The sequence below is a fragment of the Halichoeres trimaculatus genome, unplaced genomic scaffold (genome assembly GCF_033239565.1).
Source record: "Halichoeres trimaculatus isolate MK-OKI-2021-1 unplaced genomic scaffold, fHalTri1.1 fHalTri1_scaffold_17, whole genome shotgun sequence".
Taxonomy (NCBI): Eukaryota; Metazoa; Chordata; class Actinopteri; order Labriformes; family Labridae; genus Halichoeres; species Halichoeres trimaculatus.
The window spans coordinates 8,043,120-8,063,124 of NW_027437195.1; the positions used below are offsets into that span (position 1 = coordinate 8,043,120).

Here is a 20,005-nt window from a genome sequence, read left to right on the forward strand (position 1 = left end):
GCTCCCACTAAGTCTGAGCGTTGACAAATGGGACTGTTAAACTTTCCAGAAAGTTCACTGAGGGAGTGAGGGGAGACTTTCAAAGTGGGACCAGGGATATTAAAAAGGAAATAAGTAAATCCCAGAAGTACTCCTGTGACATATGGAGGCCAGTCCAAAGGAAAAGCTCAGACAGGGTGAAAGGTTTAATTATCTTATATAAACAGTAAAGATCCTGTGAAAAGATGAAATGCAAGAGAAAAGGCTATCCATTTTCCTCCCTGTGAAATGATAAATCCCTTTGATTTCTGAGGCTTGTTTAGCTTCATAAAACTTCCCTAGCGCCTTCTTTTTGAACTCTTTCTATTTAAGCGGTCAGGGGTGAGACCAAAAAGAGACAGAGGAATCATTGTGCAAACTAAATTCAAAACATACCAAATTAAAATCACTATGATCTGACAAAAGACAAACCATGAAGAACACGTGTCAGGCCATGTGCTTTGTGTTGTCAGTTTACAGTTTTTAATAGATAACATCACCTGTAGCACAGCTTAATATTTGAGTGTTCCTCTGCGTACCTGCTCATCTCAAAGAGGAAACGATCAGCCCGGGCCATCCGCTCCAGCTCGTGTTTGTGCTCCTCCAGAAGATCAATGTCACTTTTCTCTGGGACAAACTTTAGCAGCTGCAAAGACACAAGAATGACAAAGATGCAAATGGTTAAACACTTTCAAGGCAAACTGGAAGAAATAGGTAATCCAGCTGCACTTTCATCATCTTCAACAAGTTCAGGATGTTTACTCCCCAAGTCTTTGTTGGTCTGTTTATTTTTTTCTCTTATGTTCAAATCCACCCTGCCTGAATAGACTCAGACTTGTACAAAAAGCACTGAACCTTACCTGTTCCAGCATATCTTTGGCCAACTCCTCCCTCTCATCCATCTCCAGAATCGCCCTCTTGATCTCCTCATTGCTCATCTTTAACCTGCAGAGAGAATAAAAGTTGATGTATTTTATTTACAAAAATGTTCTATTTTTTACAAAAAAACAAACAGGAAACTTGTCCTATAATCAATCTGGTTTCAGGTCTAGACTTATATATTCAGATATTTGAATGGGTCATATCTCAGGAATGTGTCAGTTATCAGTTTTATGCAGACGACACCAAACTCTGGATTTTCTGTCGTGTCACATGACCAAAATGTACTGTGAGATCATTCTAATAGCCTTTATTACCATTATTCTCATTGACATGCTGTTCATATTTTCTTTCATTTGATATAAATTTATCTAATATTAATTCACTTTATTTTATTTTACCTTATTGCATTTTTATGATTTAATTAATTATTATCATATTCTTTTTATTCCATTTTACATTATTTCAATCATTTATTTTTACTTGATTCTTTTTTAAAGATTTAATTTGATTAATTATATTCATTTAAATTTTTTCTTCCATTTAAATGACATAATTCATTTTTTTAGTCATTCATATTATGTTATTTTATTTTATTCATCTTATTTTATTACACTACGTCTTTTAATATTTTTTCCATTTGAAGAATTTTATTCATTCAATTTATTTTATCCATTTTTTCTTTACTAATTATAATTCATTTCTATTCATTTAACTTTGATTTTTATATTAAATGTAATGAATTGTTTATTTAATTTTATTCCATTTGTTTGACATAATTTATTTCAATTCATTGTATTTAATCTTTAATTTTCCATTTCATTCATTTACCAAATTCAATTGGATTTCATTAATATTGTTATTATTCTTATTTATATATTTATTTTTCAGGGTATCAGTCAGATACAGATAAATTTTATTGCACTTTCACTCTTCAGTAGTCTACGACTGTTTTTTTGTCTCCTGTGTTCTAACTTATTTTCTTTGTATGTTGTGAAGCACTTTGAGCTGCAAGTGAAAAGATGCTTTATGTTTAGATCACATATATTCATTTAAAGATAAGAAAAGATGAGTGAAGCTTAATAAAGATTGGTAGAAAGATCAGTCAGATTGAGTAGAGTTGAGTTGAGTTGAGTTGACTGCAGCCAGCTGTGGGAGAACTCCCAGGTGTTTTCTGGGTTAACTGTGCAGCATTGTGATCAATAACATCATTGTCTAACTAAGTATTATTGACCACACACTGGCCCCTTTTGGGTCTGGTTTAAACCCTCAGGTCATTTACCACTGACACGCGTGTGAGCTGAGGGACCGTGTTGCTGTTCAGTCAGACGGAGCGAGAGAGGTCTCAGGAAGTCTGTTTATTGATCTGTAAAATGGGTTAATGATTGTAATCCTCCACAGGGCTTTGAATCATTGCTGTTAGGAGACACACAAATGGTAGCCAGATTGTTGAGAGGACTGTTAATGAAGACAACTGTCTCTGTTAACATACTGCAGCCACACAGAGAGTGGGATGTGTCCAGACTGAGATAACATCAACATGTTCTCAGTTTGAAATAAACACTTTTACTCCACAGAGAACACGGACCCTTGTTACAGCCCAAAGAACAGAGAATTTGATAAAGCTGCAGATGCAATTTTAGCCCTCACACCATCTATTGACCAGGCACCGTTGATGGGAGATAACTGAGAGTCACACTCAGCAGCAGCATGCTGATGAAATCTGACGATTAGCCACGTAATGTGACCTCTCCTGCACAAACTCTACTCGTCCTTTCAAAAATGTGCTTTGACTGTGATTGGATTACCCTGACAGATGTCCTCTTGTGTCCATTAAAACACATTATCTGCTCTGAACAGGGGCAGCACCTGCATTAAGCAGCTCCACTCTGACTCACAGCTCCAGCCTCTGACCCCACAGCCTCTAAAATAGCCTGCGCTCAGGGCATCTATCCCCCTCTGTGATCTAATGCACAGATATAAACCAATTGTTCCTGTATCATGGTTAATAACTCTTCATGAAATGCTTACTTTGACAGCAGGATGACGCAGTTCTGTGCACGTCTACCGTCGATGACTGACAGCTCCTTGACCTTCCGTGTGCTGACGTAAATATCATCCATGGAGCCAGTTTCTTTCTGCAGAAATGTAAAGACAAAGAAGTGGGTTAATTTTGCAGCACAGTTTTATTTAAAAGTGCTCACACAAAACAAAAAGGTCTCCTCCTCACATCTGTTTGACATCTTTATTTTGTTTAGCGATGATATGAGCCCTTCTCAACATTTATAGTGTGTTAATTTAGAGCAGACCTCAGGAAACTCCGAGGAACCAGTTGTTGCAGTTTGATCACTGCCACTTTCAAGCACAGACTCAAAGGCTGCTCTCCTGCCAAATACTTTGTTGGCTTCAGGTCAAGTTCCCTGACCTGTTTTTGCGAAGCCAAGTGTCATGCATCAGTTCTCAGGGACCAAAATGCACATCTCATTGAAAAGTTAAGTCCTGGATTAAGTTTTGGAAGCCGTGCATGATTGGAAACTTTTCAAAAAAGTGGAGGACAGTTATAAATTCATGCTGGTGCAAGCAAAACAATCAGTACACTTCTTGCGAAAGAATATTTTATTCGGTGAGTCACCCTGAGGAGCACGATGCAGGCCGGCCTGTAAACCCTCTCAAAGGGGCAGAACACATGGTTAAACTTTAGTCCAGACCAGTGGGATGTTTGTGTAAGCTTCACACATGTACTTTTAAAAATCCACAAGAGAAAAGGAGAGATCTGAGAAAACTGCTCCGCCTGCATGTTAAATTTGTTCTATTTTTGGACTCAGCTGGTTTCCGGTTCTTTTTGGAGATCACAGCTGATGACGTAGGTAAAGCAGATGTGGTTCACAGAGGCAAAAAAAAAAAAAACAGTTTTTCTGTGCTTGTGCTGACCCACCTCGCTGGCAGCAGAACGAGGTTGGCACCAGGTTAGGATTCATTCATTCACTGAGCTGGCTGACATCCCATCTGCTAACATGCTAAGGGCTAATCTGCTACCTAACTCTGAAGGATGTGACTTTAACTCAAAGCATCTGGAGAAAAAATCTTTCATCTATTAACACAGGTCTTGAGTGTCTTTATTATACTGTGATAAAATGGATCTTAAGCACCAAGAAGCTGCTTTTTATCTTCTCTCCTTTGTTATGGATTCGTGATGACAGACTGTGATATTTGAGGCAATTAAAGATGATGGCAGGAATAATGAAGAAATGATAATAACTAAAATGAAGATAAGGCTCATTAGGAAAAAGATAATTATTGTGATGAAGATTTCATTTGAAGTTGGTTTGTCTTAACCCTGGTTCAGCCTTTCTCAAATCGGCAGAGAAATCTGGTCCATGTCCAAGGTCGGCCCTGATGTTAGGCCCAGATTATCTGCTAGTGTGTCTCAGTCACTTTAAAACCTGTTTGGTGTTTATGGGATGATTAAGCCACTCATTTCCCAGAGGATGAGAATAGCCAATCAGAAAGAGCTGCTGACAAGGAACTGTAAATGACTGGAAGTTATCAGACACAAAATGTTGTCAGCTTCTCCCTAACCACTTCTTTATCCATATGTGTTTATTCTCCTTCTTTTTCTCACTGCAAATAATGGCTACAGCCAGCAGCACTGGGCTCATCTCCATTTTTTGTGCTTTTATTTACAGATAATGGACATCACGTGGTGCATTGCTCTCTCTGGTCTGATAATCTTGATGCAATCCTGTAGTGTGTGCTGGTCATTATTTTCAAATGTTGTACTAAGTGTGTGTATAAGATTTAAGAGAAGACAATCTGTGAAGATTCTCCCTATGTGTGTGTGATAAAACCCCGATTTCAGAATATTTTAGTGTAGTGAGAGCCCTGCTTAACAGGGGAAAGTACCCCTCCCCTCTCCATCTTTGCATTTCCTGAGCCTGAGTGTGATGCATCATATTCAGTGAATGCATAGACACTGTATCAGCCTGTTAAGATTATGTTAATGTTCTCTGTGTTTACCAGAGAGGAACAAAATAAATTGGTTTTCTGTCGGAGTTGTTGGAAATACTGAAGTTTTTTACCCTTGAAATGAGTTCAAGCATCTTTTTGAAGTTTTTCTGTTTCATTTCTTGTGTTGTGGGCAATGCATAACAGTAACCTGTCTCTGTTGAAGTTATTAGAGTGAAACCAAGCAGTGCAGGAACAGAATAGCTGGTTGGGTGATGAGCCGTAGTGTTATCCCTGGGTTTGCAGGCTTGGTGGGGGTGGCTATGTCATTGGTAGTAGTGGGGGGTGAATGTAAGCAAAAACAAGGTTTAGACTTTGTTTTGTTTAAATAAAAAAAAAAAAAAGCTGAGACCTGCTTTATGAGAGAGATAACTCTAAATTAATTCTGCTGTGATTTGGCATTGGGGTGTGTGTGTGTGTGGGGGGGGGGGCATTCCCCCTATATCATGGTTGGGGTAAACGCTGAGCAATATAAAGTTCTGAAAGACTTAGAATGCCTCTGTAATGGAAAAATCCAGCTTTTTAACTCATTAATCTTTGAAAAAAATGTGCAAAAGTGTCTAAAATACATTTCATTTCACAATTGAAGCATTTTGTTTGAGTTACATTTGTGCAACAAAACCTGGACATTAGGCAGTTTGGGTCTTCAGCGAGTACAGGGACGTGTTAGCTCAGTGCAGTGAAAGCCTGCAGCTTATTTTGTTTTAATTTATTTTATTTTATTTTATTTTATTTTAGTTATTCACGCACATACTATCACAATACAAGTGCATTCCAGATATACCTGTACATATATATATATATATATATATAAATATATATATATATATATATATATATATATATATATATATATATATATATATATATATATATATATATATATATATATATATATATATATATATATATATATATATATATATATATATGTACAGTTCATACTTTTCAGAAACTTGATGTGTGAAAGTGTAACCCCAAAGAAGCTATTTAAAGCTTGTAGCAGGGGGCCAAATTTTCTACCAACAAGATACAGCAAAACATCAACACACAGACGGACATAAGAAACACATAGCAGACGATCCCAGATTAGTGAATACATCAGGTTGGTAGGTGTGGTGATATAATTAGTAAATTAATGACACATTGTCAGAAGTTGTGATTTCAGTCTTTTCTTGGAGATAGAGATCAATTGTGACATTTTCCGTGCGTTGTCAAGCTCATTCCACATCTGTGTTCCTCTGCATGTAATACTAAAGCTGGTACATTTTAGCTTCCTTTTTTTCCCAGTGATCATTTTATGTACAGTTTGATACATGACACAGGTATTCTGGAAACAACTGAACTCAGTTTACCGCAGGAGATTGTGCTGTTTGAAAAGCATTCTGGTGGGGGAATTGAACTCCGACCATGATATAGCACACATGACCTTTTATTGGAGAATCTTAAGTTTTTTTGTGATGAGTTGGGAATGTGTTACACCATATGATATTACAGTAATAAAGATGAGGCTGGAATAAAGTTTTATAAATGGCGAGAAGTGCCAAATTTTTTTTTTTCTTTTTAGCTTCCTGTGTTCCTGAATGCATCCTCAATATTCCACTCTGGATTAAATTGTGAAAAAACCAGCCGGCTGAAAGAGGAGTCATGTTCCATCTATTAAAACAGAGGAGGCAGGACTGCTGACCTGTATTGCAGGGGGTATCTTACAGACCATGTCCACACGTAGCAGGGTATTTGGGAAACTGCATATATTTTTATACATTTGCGCCTGTCGTCCACACGAAACTGCAGCTTTACGTCCCTAAAAGGATGTTTTCTGAAAACTCCGCCCAAAGTGAAGATTTAGGAAAACTCCGGTTTCATGGTTTCGTGTGGACGCGGGTAAACAGGGCTCATTCTGATTGGCTGGCATGGGTTTTACGTCAGGAAAACACTGCCCATTATGGGTTTGGCGTGCTTGGATCCGCACCACTGGCCGATTTACCCACTGCGTGTGGACGAAAGTATTTTTTAAAACAAATGAGGGGGAGATAGTCGTTTTTGAAATTACCCGGCTATGTGTGGACATGGCCACAGTCAACAGGTGGAGCTTGACATATTTTGGCTTCACCTTGGTAAATGTAGTGTTTGGCTATCCGTCCTTTTATTCAACTTATGGTGCAAACAAACAGCAAACTTTCTAAAACTGCTGCTGGTACGTCTGGAACCCCACAGGCTGTTGCCCTGTTGTTGTGTGGATGTTAACTCCCACTGGGTTATCCTGCCCCTTAAAAACACCCTCCTCATACAAACAGACAGCCTCTCTGTGTGGCTGTTGCCTCGCAGCAGAGAAGGTGAAGAGGAAGTGGAAATAAAACAGCGAAAAAGATGCTGGAAGAACTTTAACTCACCTGTTTGAAGGATTGGTTAGTGAGCAGGTCCTGCGCAGGCAATCGGAGAGTGCAGAGAGACACAAAAAATTGAAAACACATGCAAAGATTAGCAATTCAAGCAGAAAATGAGGTGGTAGCAAGCTTAAAGAACTACAACTAGGCAAAACTGCAAGCTGGAAAGCCCTCGGTGAGAAAACCCAATAATGTTCTTCTATCAGTCATCAGGGGCTCGTGGAAGTCTGAAATATCTCTGTTCACTTTCTGTATTCTCAAACAGATCACGATTGTTTTAATGTATTCTTTTGATTGCATCTACATCTGTCCTGACGTGGAAAAACAAGGAAAATGAAAAATGAGTGTGGTTTCTAATCCTACAGAGGGCAAACGTAAACAAAAGCCCATTTTAAAAAGAAAGAGCAGTGACAAGCTTAAAGAAGCAATTATGCCCCGTGTAAACACTGCAAATTTCTGCTGTTAAATTCAATCTGACTCTCGCCAAATGGAACCAACTTGTCAGAGCCAGAGTGATCTCGGCTTTTTATGCGGCTCCATCCAGAGATCTGCATTTAAGCGCCGACCTGAGCCAATAAAAACCTGCCCTGTATAAATAAATAGCCACGGTAAATCAGTGTCGGCCACAGCCTCAAACGACCCGTTTCCCTTTAATAAAAGCCTGAAAAGAGAAGTTTTGCTTTTAGCTGTCAGAAGGCTTTTAAGCCCAGCAGTAAAATACATAATAAAGAAATTCAACAATGTCTCCACAGAGGTTAAGAGCGGCTCCTTCATCCAGCCTTAACGACTGGCTTTAAACCGCCATTACTAAAAACTCATTAGGGCCTGTTAACATTCCACTTCAAGCCATTAGCGGCAATAAAATATATCAATTTATGCAACTGCATGAGGATTATCACATGACAAGTGCTGTGTAATTAGTTGGTGGCTCACAGAGTTGTAATCACTGTCTGCTGTATGCCATCACTCCCAGAGGCGTGTGCGCTGTAATTAACCTCTTCGTCCTGCTTTAGTCAATTGCTCTCCTATTTAGAAGCATTTGCGTCACAACAGAGTTTCCTGTGCGGTGACTCCTCGTGATTTCTATGACTGTATCCTGAAATCATGAGCCCCGTGAAGACGCAGCCAAAACGCCAAGTTCTCACACAAACGCTCTGCGTGCACCGGGGCAAAGCTTGAGCCGTGTGGTGTCTCTACAGTCAGGCATTCAGCAGTGAACAGCTGCTCGTGTTAGCCTGCAGCTGAACCCTCCAGAGTCTTTAGACAAAATCCCACCTCTTATCTAGCCACACATACACACACTCACACACACATATACATGCTACGGGATGCACAGTAATCAAACAGTTTATCTGCTCGGTTTTCCCCTAAACTCTTTTTTCTATAAATCTCAACTTGTTATCATTAAAATAAAAGCCTGGTTGTCTTGAGATAATTAATGAATTCATTATCATTAGAAAATAGGCTGTGGTATCCTGATATAAGAAAAATAGGTTGAAGACTTGAGAAAACAACCTGAAACTTCATGTCTTAATGGGAAGTGAACAAATAAAATGCATGAGAAATGAGAAATACTGATTTTGACTTGTTGTTGCTGTTGAAAAGTTTTTATAAGTGTTATCTCAACTTTATTAAATTTATTTTTTCTGCCAAGCCACCAATACAAACACAAAGACCTCGCTTAAACATTCTCTCAAAACAAGCAAACCTTACTTTTCAAAAGTGAAACTAGCAAAGATTTGAGATTTTGGGCTGAATTTTCACCTGAAAGACTGAAGTATGATCAAATCAGTTGGTAAATTATTTTCCATTTGATTGCTTAGGTGTCTGTAAACCCTCATCTTGAAGCCTGTTGCAGAGTGACTAAGACCAAGAAACTTGGGGTCCTTAAATGTTTTGGGTCTAAATGAAAGACATGGCTGGATCTATAAGATGCCAGTGTTTTAGCTCTGATGTTTGAACAGTTGTTCCCCAGAACATGGTTCTAATCCATAATCTTGTGTTTTAGTGACTGTGCTTTGTCTCTTTTTGTGCTTCCTGTCTGCAACTTTGTGTTTTTGCTACTGCCTGTCTTGGCCAGGTCTCCCTTAAAAAAGAGTTTTTTTAAATCTCAATGGGACCAACCTGATTAAACAAAAATTATATTACAATAAAAAAAAAAAACACAGACTAACTACAAAGGTTATCAAACCCATCCGCATGAACTCCTCTGCAGCAGGTGATGATAAAGACTTTAACACAAATTAATAAAGGTTTGCATTACTTTTATTTTATTTTTACTTTTATCATTTATTTCTTCTATTTATACAAAATAATGTACTTTATATTTTAATGCATGCTTAAATGTTGGTGGATCAGGATAAAATGAGATTATTCTGCCTCGATGATGAAGGTCTGTGTAAATAATGTAAAGAAAGAACTGTATAGACCTGCTCTTTGTGAACACCATCTCAAGATCACATTGTTTGAATTGGCTTAATGAATAAAAAATGATTAGGTGGTTGACCACACCAAGTTGAGTTTGCAAATGTAGCATGACAACCAGCAGCTAATATTCTTGACTGTGCATCCCTACCCTCACTCACACACTTAAGAATCAGACATTCAGACAACGAGCATCTATGTATGTGTCTACATGTTAATACCCCTCCAAACACAGCATGCACAAATGAAACTACAGTCAATGAAGTTCATTCTTGAAACAATTCTCTGCTTTGCCAACAAATCCAGACCTGTTGTCTCTGATAGGCTGAAAACATCTTCTCGATGTCCTTCAGATCCAAGATCTCGAAAGCTCTCAGGTCATCGATGTCGTTCCAGATGGTGCCGTTGATCACGTTCTGAAGAGAGGGGAGCAGACACGGGCAAGGGATTGAAACCTTTACATTTCACATGGAGGTTACATGAGTTCAGTTACTGTTAACAACAAAGCAGAAATGAGCTGCAGAATAATCATATTCAATGGGTAACTGCTGCTTACTCTTTTAGGATATATTGGACATTTGAGGCTGTAATTGAAATTGCATGCATGTTTTTTTTGATCACTTCATTTTATATCTTGGACTGCTCAAAAACTGCAACTCAAGCTCCAAGGAATCAGTACTTAATTATTAATCATATCAAGCACATAATGCAGATTTTATTGGTAGTTATGCAAGACTTAGCCAGCCAGCAAAAAATAATTGTAGATTAAGTGCTGAAATATTGGTATGGGTTGGTAACTAGTTAAAACTTGAAGTGCAGACAACTTATTTTAAACAGGCTATTAGAAAGTATCACCACACTGATCACTAGGCAGAAAAGTGAAGTCAGATGTTTGCTCACCTCTCCCAGTTTGGCCCAGTTGAAGGACTTGAGTGGGTGAGAAGGCTGAGGGATGGACTTGGAGCGCATGGTGCTCACTGAGTTGAACATAGAGGGAATGGGAGGTGGGGCTCCAAACATCGGAGGCGCTCCAGGTGGAGGAGGCGGGGCTCCTGGTGGAGGTGGAGGTGGCGGAGGAGGCGGGCAGCTGAATGGGAGCGGAGGAGGAGGTGGTGGAGGACAGCCACCCATCATGGGTGGTGGTGGTGGAGCCATTGGGCCACCAGGAGGGGGAGGCGGAGGAGGGAATGAGACGCTGCCAGTCTGCTGGAGAGGGGACAGAAAAAGATAAATTTAAGGAGTGACCAGAAATTTTAAACTGATCAGGAGAGGCTGCTTGGTTAGCTGAAATCTCTAACCCTATCTCCTTGTTAGTTCAGTAAATGGTCATCAATTAAAGGATTTTTTAAATGATGTGTTAAATTTGAAGAGCACAAAACTTTTGATTCATGGTTAAACAAGTGATCCTTATTTCTGTATTCTTGAGTTAGCAAGTGTCAAAAACTGTAAATATAAATCAGTTTGGCAATCGCAGCACAGTCACAGTGTGGCATTAAGAGCTTGACTGCTCACAGATATGTCATTGATCCGTGAGGACAGGTCCAGGACTTGCTCCCTGGCTGAGCGCAGCTCCACTCCCTCCCGCTGCAGTTTGTCCTTCATCTTATTCAGAGTCTTCATCATGTCCTCCTTCTCCTGAGTCTTGGTTTCACACTCCCTCTCCTTCTTCTCTAGTTTAGCTAGCAGCTCTGCATGATCTACAGAAAACAGGAATCAAACAGAAACATAAAACCTCACAGGATCAGACAGAAATACTCTGAGGGTGCACTTCCTCTCCCCACCTGCAGGGGGCAGTGTGTCAAACAACTCTTACCTTTCCTGAACTTCTCTGCCTGGTCTCGCCACTGCTTCACTTCATTCTCATTGACCAGCCTGTGAGGAGCAGACAGGAAATGAGTACAGGCACAAAAACAGTAATAACATGAGCAGAACATAATATAACATAATAACATGTAAGGGGTCAACCGCAGACAAACCAAGTCCAGCTGAAACATTTTGGAAGAAATTCAAACATCAAATCTTTAATCAAATGATCATTAACAAAAATCATGAGCTTACTCTCCTGAGCCAAATTCAGCAAGGACTTGGTTGGAGCAGTTATAAGCAGAGAAACACGATTAGTGCCAAAATTAATCAGGTATTTACATTCAAAGTTATACATTTTGGCATAGAGTTAAGCCTGAGGTTTTAAACGGGTTAAATTGACATTTTATATAAATATGAGATCTGATGTGAGAAAGATGAGTGTCCCCTATAGTAGAGCATAAAAAAACATTGCCTATTAGTACCAGTTTATAATAAAAGTTAATATTAATAACTTAAAAATGACGGGACTTTGAGATTGTAAAAGTGGAAACCTTGAGCATCGGTTGAAGCTGTGGCTGGAGTTGAGAGAACAGACAGATTTCAGTGTCACAGAGAATAAAACCGATGAAGTGAAAGAGAAGAAGAGAAGGAACTACTTAGAACCAAAGTGCTGAGGTGTGACTTCCAATAAGAGCTAATGATTCACGCCTTAATGCCTCCAATCACTTCCAACGTGGAAATCCAGCAGGCAATCTAAGAGCAAATTAGCCATTAATCAGATTCAGGCTTCTACATTCTGACTTAATGAACTGAAGTCTGAGCTGTTTTAATTACAGCTGAAGCAACGCCTCACAGATCCAACTTAAAAAAAAAAAAAAAAAAAAAACGTAGCTGCTAAATGGTCAAAATACCTTACAAAGCTGTGGAAAAATGCAATTTGTGCAAGAGTGTTAGTTTTTGGATCCTGCACACGTGTGAGCAGCCGAACCCATCGTAACGGTGACCGCAGATGATGGATGACTTTGTCTCCTGGTTGTTTTAACAGTTGTTTTAAGCCCTCCTCCTCTTAGTCACTGCAGAATGAGACATTAAGTGCATTTTCCTCTGGCCTGCAGCCAAAACAACAGGGGGCTCTCAGTTTATGCACCTTTCTTTCCAGGCCTGATTTACTCCACAAAAGTAGATGGAAAACAAGAATTTGGCAGCGGTGTTTGATGAGGTATAGGTTTGAACGCTCTACAGCGGACAGCGAGGAATGTCTGGGCGTAGACGCAGCATTTCAAGCCTCTTTTACACATGCACTGCACGAAATATCCCAGCATAAGGTTGTATTAGAAAGAAGCGTGCACCAATCTGACTTTTTAAGATACAGAAAACTGATCTAATCCAATACTAGTATTAGTTTAACATTCTCTAACATTCTTGTAAACAGATTTTATTGTAACTTATTACAAATATACAAAAGTTATCAATGATCACTCAGCGACAGATTTCTATCCTCTCAGTGTTTCTTTTTGTTTTCATTCACATAAAGTTCAGTGACTGCTGCTCATCACAGCTGATTTGGCCGGTCGGCTCACCTAACACGATTAGAGCAACATCTTTTGATCTGCAGCTTCCTCTTTCACGCTATCCATGCTCTTCCTCAGACCCCCGGCTGCAGCTTCCCTTCACTTTCCTGCACTTTCTCCCCTCCCACCACTGATGTCATTAATAAAAAAAAAAATACATCCAGAATACTTTCAAATGTAGGGTCATGATTGAAGACAAGTTTTAGCAACAACTCATGGCAAACTGAGCATGTCTTTTCTTTTCCTTTAAAGCTAACCAGTCATGTGTTCACTGTAAACACAGATACAGAGTTGCTAACATGAGTGCTGGTAGCAGAATTGAGTTAAAGCTTAAATTAGGATCTGCGATAACCTCAGTGATGATAAGACGATTTAATTTGTCCTTTCTTGAAATCTCACATTCAGATAAGACGAGCAGATAGAATCATTTCCTGCCACAAGGCCTGTCTAACATATTACTGATCCTGAACCAGCGCTGCTCTCTGCCAGTTTTGCTTCAGTGCTTGGTAAAATGATTCTTTGGTGAACAGACCGAATGGACCAGTACTGATAAAGAGCTTTTCTCATCATTCTGACCTCTCAAAGTGTTTTTATACTTCTAGTCTCTTTCACCCATCCACACCACTTTTATATATTGAAAGCAGAGACTTGTATTGTTAGCAATCATCTTTTTTAGCTAACACATTTATGTCATTACATTCAGTGACTAGCTCAGGGGTGGGCAATTAATTTCTACCAGGGGCCACATGAGAAACCTGAATTGTGTCAGAGGGCCACCAACTTTCTTCCATTGTGAGATGCTCTAAATTCAATATTTTGAATAGCTGGTACTGATAATCAGAAGAATAAAGCACTCAGTACATATTTATTTTAGGTTATGTGAAACTGTGGTGAATAGGTCATATAAGAAAATAGAAACAATTATTGAATCCTTAAATGATAGAGAAAATATCTTTAGTTTTCATCTGTGTTATACATGAACTCACTTTTACACTCCTGAACATTGAGGGAGTCTCCCATTTTTTAACCCTTTCTCCCGCTGGTCTCCTGGCTTGTCATGACATGTTGTAAGTTACACTAACGTAGCTCTGCTCTAACATAGCGGAGAGTTTAGAGCAGCGTGAACCACATAGTAAGAGGGCTGACTCTAAAATAGTGAAACGCCTGTCGTTGTGAAGATCTGTCTGTCTTCGGTGTGCTGCGCATACGCACTGCGCATGTACGCGACAGCGCTCTTTCTTCACAACAGAGGAGAGTTCAGGTGGAGGAGACTGACTGAGTCAGTGAAACAGAGGGCCAATTCAAACCACAATATCTTGTACAGTGCCTGTGATAGATGAAGTATTAAGTCATATGCATTTGCATGAGTTTAATGTTAATGATTGGCCTCACGCGGGCCGGACACGGACGTACAAAGGGCCGGATGTGTCCCGTGGGCCATAGTTTGGCCAGGTCTGATCTGGCTCAAGGACAGTTCTTATGACTCCTGGAGCTTCCAATTGAGAGACAACGACTCTACCACAGAGGTACAGCCATGTCTTTGAGACATGTTTCAACTGCAGGTGCCCTTTCTAGAAAATCAGTTGTGTTGAGTGTTTCAGATGCAGGAACTAAGGTCTAGAGTTGAGTTCAGAAAGACGAAACTGTGGAAACGTAAGGGAATTTTTGAGATAGGGCAGTACACTTCTAAATATTTCAACTGCAACTCTTTATTTTATTCTGAATAATCCAAGCTATAAACAGGTAAAGTATATTTGATAATGTTTATTTTACACTGACAAACTGATGGAGTTCAGAAAGTTCAGGCTAAAAGCTAAAGCAGACACACAGCAGCTAACAATCCTATTTCTTTTATTTATTAACTATCTTTTGATCCTGATATCATTCATTCTTATTTTTTATTACAACCATACCTCTAGTGGCAAAGTAAGTTCACTGCACCTTAATCTGTCCTCTCTTTATAGGGTTTATTTATATTCACAGGATCCATTCATTGCCAATAATTTGCATAGTTTTGTTCATAGCTGTACGTAACTGTAATTAATTTCATCACTTACATCACATTTAAAATACATCACTTTAAACTGTTGCAGCTGCATTGTAAATTTCTCCATAGACAAAAAAAAAATAGAAAAAAAGAATCTTCCCTATGACTCCAACTTGTGTTTGTCAGTGGACAAATTTGCACTTTCTTCAGAGGTCTTATATGTGGTGAAAGCAGAGAAACAGAGCTCTGAGCTCTGTAGGAAACTTTAACTTCAGGAAAACTTGTTCCTGGAGCCAAAGGTTAAGAGGAAGTGTTTTGGTTTTCTGAAGTGGAACTGTGTACATTTGGAAAATTTCAACACTTTACTTTGGCGTCAGAGAATTCAGCTGTGTATAAACTATTCACAGATGTAGCACATGTGTGTTCCTTCACCTGTTCGCCCAACCTCTGATGACAGCTTCATTTTATGATCGGAGTTTCTTAAATAAACTTATACAGAAGAGTGGACCTGGTCTGCAGCAGATAATGGCCTGATTTTTGTGCTGGGTCTCTGGACGGTTTCTTAACAAAAGGGCCAGAGTGACCAGCAACCCCTGCCCTATTGGTGAAATACTTACTATGGATAGAAGTTTCAAAAAGGAACACAGAAAGAGAGTCTTTCTTGCATTGGTAACCCTTCACAGTAACCTGTCCACCCCCGTGTGACTCGTCTGGTTGAGGAAGATAGCTTTATACTTACATGCGAATGATGTTTTTAACACTGAAGTTGTCCAGAGGGGCGATGTCGGGGTCCTCCCCTTTGTCGTCCTGCAGGACGATCTGCTGCAGGATTCTGTCTAAGAGCTGCCAGTGATGCAAGCTGCCACCACCACGTTTATCTGTGGAAGGAATAAACCGTTGACTTTAATGAACATTTTTCCAGAACTTAGAGATGTGACAACACATTTAATCAACAGTTTACTCACAGGGCATCTGCAGGCAGTGCTGCAGGATGGAGAGGAGGTTGGGGTAGGCGTCTGTGTGGCTCAGCTTCTTCTTGATGATCTCAAACATGGCACCAGCACTCTTTGTATCTACATGAGTCTGTTAAATAAGAGACAGTATTGAATTAGCATCACATCTGATAAAAAATGAAAGCAAGCACTAATTTTAGTTTCCAGAAACAAATGGGAAAAAAAGTGGACAAAGTTACTCACCAAATCAAATCTTTTGGCCAGCTCAGAGTCATCCTCATTTCGCACCATCTCAAAGAAGTCTAAATGCCTGCACAGGGAGTCAAACAGAGGGGGGTTTGAGATTTACTGCAGCTTCATTTTGGCTTTGATTTAACCATGAATGTTTAGGCTGCTGAAGTTTTATAAGAGACATTTTTAAAGCTGAGGTACTGGGCCACTCTCTGTATAACTTTGTAGGTCTTTGATGTTGGTATAATTGTCATTCATTGATCACATGCTGCATGCACGGGGTGGGCAGGGTTGGCACTATGTGTTATCGATCCTTAAGTTTCATTTTCGTTTCATTCATCGTCAGGACTGGATTGATGCTTCGGTGAGTGTATTTTTAAGTGTTTAAGGAGGGATTTCTGTTGCATGGATGAAGATGAATTTGTTAAAGTTAATTTTGAGTTTTCAGGTTTACAACCAATTTTCTCTGACTAACCAACCTAATTAACAACCCAGGAGTAGTGAAACGTTTGTTGTGTGTACATGTGGTCAATAAATGTGGAAAGAAAGAGACGAGTTGTGTCCACTGTATCTGTTCTGAATAAATAATAAAAATCCGGACACGCTCACCTATCCAGAGTGGCGTTCTCGTGCTCTCGCAGCTTGTCGATGACCGGCTGGATGCCCAACATGAGGAACTCGTACCTTAGGTGGAGGCGGAACTCGAGGTTGTCCTTTAAATAAAATAAAAGCAGAAACATCAAAGTGTTAATGAGGTCATATTCAAGTTTAACATACCATGTGGTGTCATGAATTTAATAATCTGAGCGTGGGCGTTCACGCTGACCTCTCCGGCTCCTGCGTTGAGCACAGCGTTGATGAAGGACATGATGGCTGTCTTTAAGTTGACCTCGTCTCTGTAGCGCCCTGTGCTCTTATCCAGCTCGTTCAGGAGTGTCTGAAAGGTTGGAAAGTCAGTCAGAAAGAATGTTGGATGATAAAAAGAAAGTCAAAAACAGTCAAAAACCAGAAAAGAGCTGAGGGACAGCTAAAGAACATGACTGAAGAAATCTTGATTTATGGTAACAGAGTTATTTAAACACGACTCTAAAGAGCAGCAGCTAACACGGGTCACTGTTCTCACTCCTCACACACAAACATACTTTTCAGCTTCATCATAACTCACAGCGACGTAGTAAAAGCCCCAGAATCACTCAGCTCTCAGGGTGTTAGCTTAGCCCGAGGTGGCATGATTTACCACAAACCCCCTGAGGGTCGCTGAGACGTGGCTTGTTGACACAGTCCTGCTAGTCATTAAAGCACTACAGTGAGCCTGACCTCCATAACTCTGGACGTCCTCACCTGTCTTTAATAAGGCCAGGGATAAGTGTTGACTTAACCCGAGACAGACAGTCTGAGGTGCTGCAGGGTGAGTCTCCAGCTTCATCATCACGACCACAGATTGATTTATTTAAGAATTACTCAGAGCTATTTGTCGACATTCGTTGGCTGAAGTGTGAGACTGGAGGAAGGCGTGGGTGGGGTGGGCACGCTCACCTGAAAGCGAGTCCTCTCTGCGGCGTATTTCTGGTAGTGCGCCATGGCCTGCAGCACCTTCTTGTGTCCATCAGGCACCAGGCACACAGCCCCAAGGATCTCCAGCACCGCCACTTTGGTCTTGATGTTCTCTGTCCGCAGGCTCTGGGAGATGGTGTTGATGCTCTGCGGGTGCGCGAGGACGTGAGCGCGCCCCTGCGAGTTGTTCATCAAGGCTTTGATGCAGCCGATGACGGAGGTGTGGACCCGGCTCTCTGACGTTTCATAGTCCATGCTGCGCAGGAAGTTGAGGAGGCAGGTGAGGCCGTCGAGTTCGATGAAGCGGGTGACAAACCTGCAGGTGCAAGAGGGAAAAACTTGTTATTAAAAAGCTTGAAAGAAAGTCTCGATCACAAACCTGGAGTGCGGAAGTTATACTTAAAGATGGGGTATCGTGTATTTTTTAGTCTTTATTCTTTCCCCCTGGTGCCATTGGGGTAGCTTTACAGGGACTACAGCTCAAAAGAAATCTCTATCATTCTCTTACTGGTGTTTTAGAAAACTCTTGTTTAAGCAACCGTTAGTTTTAGCTGCTGTCTCTTTAATACGACTGGGTATTGCTAAGAACCTCATGATTCAATTTGGTTTTGATTCTACAGGTTGCAATTTAAATCCATATTTATTCGATTTAATATTGATTTCAGAGCTTCCATTTTTAATTTTCATGCCCATGTGAACATATGTGGTATGTCACCTCATGTTTTAGAGCATTAAACAACCCAAACATCTGACTTTAAAGCTGGAGGAGCTGACTTCACACTGCTACTGCTACTGCTGCTTTGGCCATTGATTTGTTGTTGTTTGGTCTCATGCAGCCCTTGTCCATACAATGCAAATAACACACATAGGGGGCACTATGGGGGCACTATTGACATTGAATTGGGATGGAATTGATGCATTGATTAACCAATTTTTTTACCCACCCCTGCTCTTTAAAGCTACCAGACCCTAAAACCCCCAAGCTGTTGATTGGCCAGCCCTCTGGAGTCCTGCCAAGGTAAGAATATATCAGCAGACCTTGATGTTTGAGGTCCGCCCCTCCTATGTGATATGAACATAGACTGTAGAATTATTGGACATCGTCTGTGATGTCACCCATCTGTTTCTAAAAAAGATTTCTGAAGCAAATCAGTTGGTGCTGCCATAATGGAAATGGGGCACTAGGGATACACCGATCTAGCTTTTTTTACAGTTCCGATACTGATACTGATACTGATACCTGGGCTTTGGTATCAACCCATACCAATACCAATCTGATACCAGTAGCTACGTATACATGGATCCAAATATTCCGCTTGCATTCGGTTTATTTGCTCAAACGGAATGAATTTAACGTTTGTATACACCTCATTCTGAAAGAAAATTGCCAATCTGAATGGACATTTAATCGGTTTCGCAGGGGTGGAATATTCCTTTCCCCAAACCGTTTGAGGCATTGTGTATCCACTCAAATGGAAAGTTGTTAGGGTGTGTTCTTTCAGCGCATGCTCAGATATGACAGAAGACGCAACTAGAGACGTTCTTTGATAAATCACGTGATGTTTACGTTTTTCTGCGCACGCCCTATGGACTATTCTGTTTGATTATAGCGGCAAATGTAGACCGGAGATTGGAATATTCATTTCCATATAAACTATTGTTTTCGGAAAAGTAATTCGGAAAGACGAAAAACTCCTCATGTAACCTTGGCTAGTGTTAAATAATAACCTGTATGCTCTACTATGGGATAAGACTGGTAATGTTCTGGGTAAAGGCAAAAAATGAGTAGATGGAACTACTGAGGTTAATATTTATTATCAGACTTTGAAATATTTGAATGTTTACCATCAAAACAATTATTTAGAAAATACACAAGTTCTTTTTGAATGTTAACTTTTATACCCCTGTAGACTGGTAATGCAGCCAAAAACAAAGCAAGTGCATCAGAGGTAACATTTAGAAATCAAGTAGCAAAGGGAAAAAAAGGCCTAGAGCTGTTTGCCTGGATTGGCAACATGGATCTTTTCCCACCAATACCGATCCAGTTTTGAGGGGCATTGATACCACCGATAACCGATACCACTGAACGGTATCAAAAGATCCTAAGTCCCACCCCCTCAGTCACATGAGCTGAGCTGTGCCTCTGTTTGAGCAAACTCAGGATCTTAATATCTTCTAAAATGCTGAGTA

General features: G+C 40.0%; 1 protein-coding gene across 5 annotated transcripts in view; it reads right to left on the bottom strand.

Moving 5' to 3' along the window:
* daam2 (dishevelled associated activator of morphogenesis 2) overlaps positions 1-20,005 on the bottom strand; it is a 155,697-nt gene that overhangs the window by 22,309 nt on the left and 113,383 nt on the right. For 2 of the 5 annotated variants that reach the window (XM_074692577.1, XM_074692578.1), the window contains exons 6-20: positions 17,798-18,131; positions 17,088-17,198; positions 16,871-16,974; positions 16,274-16,340; positions 16,043-16,160; positions 15,817-15,955; positions 12,071-12,094; positions 11,527-11,585; positions 11,226-11,410; positions 10,614-10,919; positions 10,022-10,129; positions 7,296-7,325; positions 2,929-3,035; positions 879-963; positions 558-664 (exon numbers count right to left, since the gene is read on the bottom strand). In XM_074692577.1, the coding sequence (XP_074548678.1) occupies positions 558-664; positions 879-963; positions 2,929-3,035; positions 7,296-7,325; positions 10,022-10,129; positions 10,614-10,919; positions 11,226-11,410; positions 11,527-11,585; positions 12,071-12,094; positions 15,817-15,955; positions 16,043-16,160; positions 16,274-16,340; positions 16,871-16,974; positions 17,088-17,198; positions 17,798-18,131 (1,884 nt within the window). The remainder of the gene's footprint in view (positions 1-557; positions 665-878; positions 964-2,928; positions 3,036-7,295; positions 7,326-10,021; positions 10,130-10,613; positions 10,920-11,225; positions 11,411-11,526; positions 11,586-12,070; positions 12,095-15,816; positions 15,956-16,042; positions 16,161-16,273; positions 16,341-16,870; positions 16,975-17,087; positions 17,199-17,797; positions 18,132-20,005) is intronic. The other 3 variants (XM_074692579.1, XM_074692581.1, XM_074692580.1) reach the window with 3 other exon arrangements.